At 32.1% G+C, this 10,502-nt stretch overlaps 1 protein-coding gene across 3 annotated transcripts in view; it reads left to right on the forward strand.

Moving 5' to 3' along the window:
* LOC108745173 (maternal B9.15 protein-like) overlaps nucleotides 1–10,502 on the forward strand; it is a 40,496-nt gene that overhangs the window by 24,860 nt on the left and 5,134 nt on the right. Inside the window, exons 1-2 of one of the 3 annotated variants that reach the window (XM_018481281.1) lie at nucleotides 1,475–1,565; nucleotides 1,727–1,912. The exons of 1 other annotated variant lie outside the window; for it this stretch is intronic. In XM_018481281.1, the coding sequence (XP_018336783.1) occupies nucleotides 1,791–1,912 (122 nt within the window). In that variant the 5' untranslated portion in view covers nucleotides 1,475–1,565; nucleotides 1,727–1,790. Of the gene's footprint in view, nucleotides 1–1,474; nucleotides 1,566–1,726; nucleotides 1,913–10,502 lie in introns of those variants that run through there. One more of the 3 variants, XM_018481280.2, reaches the window with a different exon arrangement.

Below are 10,502 nucleotides of genomic sequence, written 5' to 3' on the forward strand. Positions count from 1 at the left end.
TATCTCGCCTATTTTTTATTGACTTCCATAGAGTCCTATTCTTTCTAATACCTCTTCATTTCTAACCTTTTCTACCCACGATATTCTCATCATTCGCCTATAACACTACATTTCGAAAGCTTCTAACCTTTTCTTTTCCGGATATGTAAATAATATTAGTATAGTAAAATAATAGGAAATTATTTTGGATATCCTATAGTTTCGGATACATTCAGTTACAGATATTTGATTTTTAAGGAACCGTAAAAGAAAAATATAATTAAGTAATGATTCGACTATTAATTGCCCCTCTAATTTAGATTTGCGGTTTGGTATAGATTTTTATTTTGAAATTTTAGGTTACGGTTATGGAGTTCCATATAACATCCTTGATTTTCACCTAACCTCTAATTACCTGTGTACTGCGCTGTCATGTCAATGTCTATTCCGAAATTGAGTAAATTACATTTCATACTTATTGTATATTTATTAATATGAGTAGTTAATTAAAAATAAAAACGATCGGAGCGGGGACTTTTATACCCTTATCGGTCCCTGTTCCTTTCGTAAGTATATCTTGTTAATGAGGTTCGGAAGTTACACTGTTAAAGAAGTTAACGTTTCACAATAAATTGTCATAATTAATTATACGACACAAATCTGCTAAATTTGTTTTGATGAAGCTGTTAAACATTAGCAATGAAACAAATCAGATGGTAAATATTAAAAATTAAATTTAATATAAAAAAGTTTTACCATTTTTAAAATCGTCAAAAATCACGGCCTAACCAAATCAAATTTTGTGAATATGTCTCCTACAAGTAGGTACCTAGTTATTTACAATTTTTTATGCTACTCTTAATTTCTTTTAACATTGTATCTCTCGAACTTTCTTAACAAGTTAGATTAAAAGAATGTAGATCGTTTGAGATAATTTGTAGTACTACAAATAGAAGTACGGCAGATAAGATAAAGTTACAAATTATATTTTCCGCATACATTTAGATGTATAGTAAAGTTTTACCATTTTTAAAATCGTCAAAAATCACGGCCTAACCAAATCAAATTTTGTGAATATGTCTCCTACAAGTAGGTACCTAGTTATTTACAATTTTTTATGCTACTCTTAATTTCTTTTAACATTGTATCTCTCGAACTTTCTTAACAAGTTAGATTAAAAGAATGTAGATCGTTTGAGATAATTTGTAGTACTACAAAAAAAAGTACGACAGATAAGTTAAAGTTACAAATTTTATTTTCCGTAACAATTATTTTCAGAATAAAATTGTTGGTAGATAGGTAAAATTCAGTTGATAATTCTACGAGTAAACACTCAACATAATCCACTGTAACAATAAAAGTGTAGGCATGTTTTTAGGAATAAGTATAAACTTGGTATAAACCAATAAACACCTTATACCAACACATGTATCCAATATCTATTTCGTTAGATACTGTTTTTAGGTTAGAGTACCTAGCATGTTTATTGTTTTTGTTTTGATTTAAAAGTATTGTCATGTTGGCAATATGAATTGACAAAAATCTATTAAAGTACTAGTTCGGGCGTAGTGCATACATGTTTTCTGGTACTAAATAGTTCGTATTGAAAGTAAAACAGTTCATTTATTTTTTTTTTCAAGAATTTTTTTCGAAAATGTAGCGAATAACACGTAATTGTTTATAGTGAAACTAATGCAGATGCCTTTGATTAGTGTGGAATGAAACAAAATTCTCTTTTGTTTTACAGATAATTCTTGTCAGTTTGGTTTACAAGGGTTCTTTCTCATCCTGATGTTAAAATTTGCAACAAAATGAAAGAAGAAGTCTTGGCTGCTGTTATGTTTCTTATCCGCTTCATAGAAAAAAGCGAAACTTTTCCTAGGAATCAAATAGAAAATTTTAAGACTCACTTAACTGCACTTCTCATGAAAAGGTAAGTGCCTATGACGTTTGACATTTTGTCTGGCATTTGATGAATTTTTTACGTGTTTTTCGATTCGCATTCGTCAATCGCTACAACGAAGGAGTAAATAGTATTTATTTATTTATTTATATTCGTTAACTAAACTCATATTTATCATAGTTGACACTTCCTACCTATAATTTTCAATTAATTAAAATTGAAAATATTTTTCTGCATTAATGTACAGTACATTGGGTAAGTAACTTGCCTCCCCGCGAGCCCTTCTTGGCTATAGTTTTAAAACATGGGATTGCTCATACTTGTCTTAATGATCAATTGTGTCAATATATATATGGATTTTAGAACTTATTATTTAATTATGGTCTTCGTACAAACTTTTGTTGTTACTCAAACAGAATCTTTGCAATAATGGTACCTGTTCAAGTCAAAATACTGTAACTTTTACATTTGTTCAGCTTCATGCAGACATCTGTAAAAGTAGTCGATAAAACCAATCCTTGATATAAAATAAACGATTGGAAAATCAGTTAATGAAATACAGAAAAAGAATCTTTGAATCAAAAGCCTCATTTATTTTAATTACCCAGATTTAAGAGTTAAAAAAGAAGATTCAATGTTCAGCATCAAGTAATCATTAAATATGTTATGAGATATGAAAAAAATAGTGGAGGCAGATGATAGTTTAGAAAAAGATTAAAAGAAGAAATAAAATTAAAAGGAAAATATTTTTAACGATTTATATATATACTTTACAAGGAATTCTACGTCGTGAAATTACAAATACTTTTAGAAATATTTAATCTAATCGATGTTGATAAAAATGATAAGTGATTGGAAAATGGTTTAAAAAAATCGACGGTACAATCTTGAAGCGTTAGTTAGTAAGTTAATTTAATGAGCATTTTTTAAGAATAACATGCGGTTTCAAAGTGCATCACAATATTAAAACGCATGAAAATAATGTTGAAAAATTAGCCGTGAGGTTTAAAAATAATAAAAATAAAGGATGAACATCCTCATTATCATCTTCATATGTTGTACGGAATAAATATGGATTCATAATTATTTTAAATTATATCGGATTATGATTGTAAAGTGGTTCTCCCGTGACAACTTTAATATACTTAAGTGAACACACATGCAATCCCAACTTCTAACTTGATGGCCTATAGATGTCGCTGCCAACAGTACTTACCTAGACTATTACCGTCTAACCTAACTTACTATAGAAAGTAACATTAATTCTCCTTAGTTTTATCTTCAGTTATTGTTACATCAATTATTTGCAAATTTCTCCACATACTTCACCTTTAATGTCTCTACTATCAACCCTCACATGTCATTTTTTAACTTATGTCCTCTATCTACCATAAAGTTTGTTACATCATTTATTGGACTTTAATCTTTTAATGTCTATTCCACAACAAAACAATATGTTTATATAATTTACAATCTTAATCTCTATATCCTTTCTTATATCCTTTCCCTAGATTACCATATCTAATACTAAGTCATATTTCTTATTGTCTTTCTTTTTATATATTATTCTGTACCATTTTAACCTTAAATAATTTCCCTATAGATCTTATTGTAAAAAGAGTTTGATATTGGCGCCCACACTACTTCCTTATTTTTTCTACAAATTGATGTCTTATTTTAATCTATTATTGACACCACTCCTTCTTTTCCATATAATTGTACACATTTCCATTATTTTTAGCTCACTAAACATTTCTAATACAGATTTCACTCAGTTTGATGGATTTTTATTTCCTTCTCTACTGCTCTAGTGTTATCTTGCATTACCTTCCCTGTTCCTTTCACAAATTTTTATCCCGTATGACGTCATAGCGAGCTTATTAAATAAACACTGTCATCTTTTCGGTTCTTTTACATTCACATGACGCTCTATACTGTTTTTCATCGAGAACTATTACCCCAGATATTTAAATTCGTTGACAATTTCAATGGATAGAGAAAGTTAGAAATGAGGAGGTAGCAGAAAGAATAGAAGAACAGAGGGTGCCAAGGAAGTCCATAGGAAATAGGCGAGATAGGTTCTTCTCCTTGTCATCCATGAGGGGTTAGTTAAAGGCATGTTAGAAACAGAAATAGGAGTTAGGAAGGAGTAGATGTAGACCTTTCATATTAGCTCAGGATAGGAAAGAGTGAAGGTGCGTGTCCATACAGTCTTAGGACTGATCACCCTATGATCATGAAATTCATAATGATGATAATTATAATGGTCAATGTAGTGAAAAATGTCATAGCGAGTTTATCAAATAAACACGGTCATCTCTTCGGTTCTTTTACATTTATATATAGATATATTTCAACTTCCTCGTACCTTTTACTTATAGGTACCAGCCCTTCGCACTATAAGACGAAACTTATTGTAATCTTTCGTGGAATTATAGTGTCCTTACATGTCCATACGTGCGTCTATTGTCATATTTTAATCCACATTTGTTCACTGGAGTGTAATTTGTGTAATGTTTTTCATGTCGATTTTGAAATGCAGAAATTATTCTGTAGCTTATGTTATAACTTTTAGAGCATTACTGTTAAATAGATTTTTTGAGGATACCGTGGATAGAGAAAATTAGAAATGAGGAAGTACTAGAAAGAGTAGAAGAACAGGGGGTGCCGAGGAAGTCCATAAAAATAGGCGAGATAGGTTCCCATTGTCATCCATGAGGGTCTAGTTAAAGGCATGTTAGAAACAGAAATAGAAGTTAAGAAGATTAAGGGTAGATCTAGATTAGATTACTGCTCCCAAATAGTTAAAAATTTGCTAGCTCAGGATAGGCAAGAGTGAAAGTCCATTCTTAGGACTGACCACCCTATGATCATGAAATTCATAAGAATTATAATGGCCAGAGTAGTGAAAGCCAATGGTAAAGGTCTAGATTATCCCCCTGGGCATGCGGATTGAAAGAGAAGGTCTCCCCCACCACTGTACCATAAAAACTTTGCGGCGGTCTTAACCCCATGAAAGGTTTATTATTTTGTTGATTTTTATATGCTTGTCGGTATGTAAATGTAATTTGTATATTAATTTTCAAAGAATATTCGAAAATGAAAAGTACCTAGAAACAATGAATAATTTATATAAAAAATTAGTTAAATATTTGTATTAATTGATTTTAAGATAATAGAATCGCAAAACTCACCAAATACGGTTTCAACCACTACCAATTGGTTTTTTTTGGCTCTTTACTAATTATCAATATTATAAATGGCGCATTATTAGTAATAATCTATCTATTAAATTTAATTAGACTTTATAGTGTATGAACTTTAGAAAATTACAGAACTTTGCAACCCCATAACTTATTATGGGGGTGTGCCCGCTGCGAACTTTTTATGGTGGTTTACTCAGGAAGACCTCTTTCTACAACCCTTCGGGGGTGGGGGGTAATCTAGACCTTTACCAAAGGCAATATATAAAAAAATACATTACATTATTTGTGAAACCATATATTCAAAAATTAACCGTTGAATCTATATTATTCCAAAGTGGCTCGCAAGATCATTTGGGTTGGCCACCCCTGGTGCTTTATTATAAATTAAATTCTTAATTTGTCACTTACGATATTATTTTTTGTTTTCTGTGTCTACCTGAACGCAACCAGCAGAATTTTCGAGGGCTACAAAGTCCTTCCGGTCATTAACACCATAATTACCAAATTGCTATTAAATTGTAGGAACGTAAAATCACCGTTTTATTTTACCATAAGTTATTTACTGTATAGAATTCACTAATTGCTTACATGTTGTAATGATCATAATCTCAAGTTATCACAAAGGATGGATGATCGTAAAAATAGGTTTCAATAAAAAAGAATCTGTTGCTATTATTTGTTGACATGTTCTTTAAATTAGTTTGCTTTGTTGTGTTATCTTCCATTTTATTTTTTGTAATGATAATAACGTGTTTGCTTAAGTGTAATTTGTAAACTGTTTTCGTTAAGAGAACATCGTTTTAGTTAGTTGAACCGCGGGTTATTCAAACAAGTGATCGAATTTAATTGTGGTCGTTCCATTATTATTATATGTATTTTTAACTACGTTCATTATCAACACTTGTTTGATAATGTAACTTTGACGACGCGCCTGAACCACTGTGAGTTAACGACGCTAAGATATGACAATATTTTTGTTTAATTTATTATCAAGTATTCATCATCTACATGTAGTGTTAGAACTTACAATTAGAGAAATTAGTTCATATTTAACTACTTTATTTTGTGTATACATTGAAATAGTTCTAAAAATAAAATCAAACTTGGTTTTGGTAATTTCCATTGCTTTGTTTATTTAAATATTTAGTTTTCGAAATCGTTGCGTTCATCGCCCTCTATTGTGTAGTACGTATAGTACCTATAATTATTTCGTTCGTGTTGTCTTTTACTACTGTAGTACACTAATAGCCAGCGCCTGCCAGTTATATAAAAAAATAAAGGTTAATTTTTTTTGTGGGTTCGGTAAAGGTCTAGATTATACCCCGATCAATTGTGTCAATATATATATGGATTTTAGAACTTATTATTTAATTATGGTCTTCGTACAAACTTTTGTTGTTACTCAAACAGAATCTTTGCAATAATGGTACCTGTTCAAGTCAAAATACTGTAACTTTTACATTTGTTCAGCTTCATACAGACATCTGTNATAATTAGTAATAATAAGTAATCTATTAAATTTTATTAGACTTTATAGTGTATGAACTTTGGAAAATTACAGAACTTTGCAACCCCATAACTTTTTATGGGGGTGTGACCGCCGCGAACTTTTTATGGTGGTTTACTCAGGAAGACCTCTTTCAATCCCCCCTGCCACCTCTAAAGGGGAGGGGGGATAATCTAGATCTTTACCACTTCAGCAAGTATCAGGTTAAGTACGGCCGCAATATGTAATTTCTCTCAGTTACGATTAAAGTACAAAAGCAGAAATTTGTATGACGTTTTTGGAGGAAAAGCCGAATTAGTCCAAAGGGTCTAACACTACGCTAGACACTGCATAAGGTCAAGGGCACCAAGATAACATTCAGGATGAATGTAAGAAAGGATTAGTGCAGTGGACAATTAATAAAAAATATATGTACAATTACAACAGTGTTCAATCAATCAGACATTGAAAAGGTTAAACACTGCCTTATACCGAATAGAGACCAGCTAGAACTACATGTGAGGAAGCATTAGAAAACCATTGGTTTGGGTTCAGTTTAGTATTAGTTATACAGTTTCAATATAATATAAAATTTACAAAAATACATTATTATCTGTTAGTAATAATTACGTAAGTAAAAAAAATTTCATACGATATTGTTAAAAATATAGCTGTTATCATATATCATATTACATATGTATATCTGTTGAGGATTGAACTGAATATTAACTAATTAATATTAATCCGAGTTTAATTTATTTACTGACATTATTAAATGAGCAATGCTAGTTTAACATATATGTCATAAACAAATAATTCTTCTCTCATGTGATATACGAAACCAATCTTGATCCCATTAAATAATTCGAAGTGGTCTGTGTTCTGCCGGAGCTATCCGCGACGCGCTGATGAGATCCAAAAATATCGAAATCGCGATCCGCGTCTGACAGTTTCAACATAATACAGACCACTTGGAATTATTTTATTCGATTATGGTAACTTGCCTATCACGTTGAGGTTAGCTACGCCGGGATTCGTTTCAGCAAGTAGATATCCATATATTCAAATGGACCTTGTTGGACCATACGTAATCCTAAAATGTAGCATCGTACTACAGATGGCGTTTCCGCGCCATTTGTGGTATTTTCTAATCTTGATCGTGATCTTGATAAAATTCTAGCTGGTATATGGGAGTGTTAAACTCTAAATATAAGTGCGTAATTGAACAATACAATAACTTTTAAAACATAAGCTATACAGATACTTTTTATTAATTTACGACCGCAGTATTACTATTTTACATTCATCTTGGACAATGCTGTGTTACGGCACCTGATCTTACTCTGTTTCTGGGGGGGGGGGTGTTAGACCCTTCGAATCGATCAGGCTTTTTAAATACTGACTTAAAGTGGTTATTCAAAAAAATAAAAAACTTGGGTGTTTCATTGCCACCAGACTAATGCTGGTGGGCCGGCAGACCCTCCGGACTACGCCGGAAGGTACAGCGGAAGGCCCTCTTCAGCCTCCTTTCAGGAATCGTGGGAATGGGTGGGTGAGAAACATGAGACGAGCGAAATGAAGACGGAAGAGAATGAAAGATTATCTGTAAAATATTACTGCCTAAGTGATCCAAGGAAACCACAGAAAAATTTGGACCAGGGCAGACTGACCCAGAATAGAACCGGCGTCCTCCCGAATACTACGCAATGGTCTAAATCTCTAGGCCATGCCGCTCGGTAGATATTCGAAGACGTCATACTCAGCTTTTATATTTTAACGTAGAGAGTTTATCCTGCGGTCCTATTTATCTGATACTTGCCGTTGTCTCCATTGGTCAGGGTTGGTAAGCCGCAAACATTGTTTGTGTACATTGTGATCCTAGCCTAACCGCTCTTTTTCTTGTTTTCCATAATATTCTACTGAATACCGCAGTGGTAATAGTTCAGCTTAAAAACTCGAACGATTGATTATCGCTGCGGCTGGGTTTTCCGAAGAAAATAAATAGAACCTTGCATTGGTCGCGTGTCGTTTATCTCGCCGTTGGTCGCGCGAATAGATTTATTCTAACACTAATTTGACGGCTGACTAATGTCGGTTTGCGTATACAAATAATACTTGAAGCAAAAAACTTTTCAAATATTTTATTTTAGTGAATGTATATATTATCTAAAAATAAAATCAAACTTGGTTTTGGTAATTTCCATTGCTTTGTTTATTTAAATATTTAGTTTTCGAAATCGTTGCGTTCATCGCCCTCTATTGTGTAGTACGTATAGTACCTATAATTATTTCGTTCGTGTTGTCTTTTACTACTGTAGTACACTAATAGCCAGCGCCTGCCAGTTATATAAAAAAATAAAGGTTAATTTTTTTTGTGGGTTCGGTAAAGGTCTAGATTATTCCCCCACCTCCATAAAAACTTTGCGGCGGTCTCACCCCCATGCAAAGTTATGGGGGCTCATAAGTATATTATTTCGTTGATTTTCATATGCTTGTCAATAATAAATAATTTATATAAAAAAATNGCGTCGATTTTGGCGCGTTGAAAGTCCGAGAATCGCGACGCTAGCGTCGGTCATGACGTAGCGACGTCGATATAAAATCGATAAAAATAGAATAGGTACTCATTTTAATTACCTCGTAAGACAGAAGCGTCGTACAAACGACGCCAGTTAACAGCGCCACCATGTCACTTTTAATAACACAGGTCTGCGATAAAAAAGTTTTTTGTATAAATTTATCTTAAACATGCAAATGTTAGTCTATATTTTGCAAATATAAACTTTGTTTTAACGTATCACGTCACATTTTTTTTTGTATATAGGTTAATATATGTATATAAAAATAGCTCTTTGAATCGGCATTTTTTCACAAAATTCATTTTATAGCTTATATTTCTATTTGATAGTCTCTAGCTGAACAGTATATTGTCTTTAACTTTATTTTAGATAGTCAGAAAGTAACTATAGTCGTTTACACCGCGTGAAAAAAAAAATTAGTTTAGAGCGCGCCATTATTGAGAGAGATATAATATTAACGTGTAATAAAAGATTGTATTTCATTTATCTTTAACCATGGCTTCTCGGAGTTGTAAAAACAATCCAAATGTATTTGGCTACATTCGCGGACAATATAGAATAGTTAAGCAAAGATTGAATATAACAGACTGTAAAAAATGCTTATTAAACTTACTTCAGAATGAAGTTGTGTCACCAAGATAAACAGTGGGTTATTACAAAATATGCCGGTTATGTGTTGAAGTGTTAAGACAGTGGACTTATGGTAAATCAAAATCATTGTTATTCGTTATTCCTATGTCCAAATTAGAATGCAATTGGAAGTCAGAGTGAAAAATGTCGTCATTACGAGTTTGAAAGATCCCGAAAAAGTATTGCTTCCACCACTTTACATTAAACTTGGTTTGATCAAATAGTTTGTAAAGGCATTTCGACTTAACCAACGGTGGTTATTTCATGTTTAGATATCGAGGTCATGATCTATATAGGTTTTAAGCACATAAGAAAATGGTAAGGACACAAAAATTACTTTTTAAGAAAAAAGTCAATTCAAAAATCACCTTTTTTTTGTTTATTTTCGATCTATCCATGCTTTAATATTGTCGGAGGTATTTTAACCAACACCATCGAAAAGAGCATCATTAAAAACATAGAAACACTGGTTATCGAATATTTTTTCGTCGCACTCATTACGTGGGAAGGGTTCAAATGGAAATGTATTTTCTGAGCATTTACGGGTTAATGTGACGTGATATATACCATATGAATATCAATTTCTATTACTTTTAAGACAATTACGACAAATATTAACAATTTAAGAAAAAAAATTTTCAAAAAAAAATTTCGCAGACCTGTGTTATTATTAGAACTGGCTAATGGGGAGTTGAAAGTCCTGGACGTTTTTAGATTAA

The sequence above is a fragment of the Agrilus planipennis genome, unplaced genomic scaffold (assembly GCF_000699045.2).
Source record: "Agrilus planipennis isolate EAB-ADULT unplaced genomic scaffold, Apla_2.0 scaffold4, whole genome shotgun sequence".
Classification (NCBI taxonomy): domain Eukaryota; kingdom Metazoa; phylum Arthropoda; class Insecta; order Coleoptera; family Buprestidae; genus Agrilus; species Agrilus planipennis.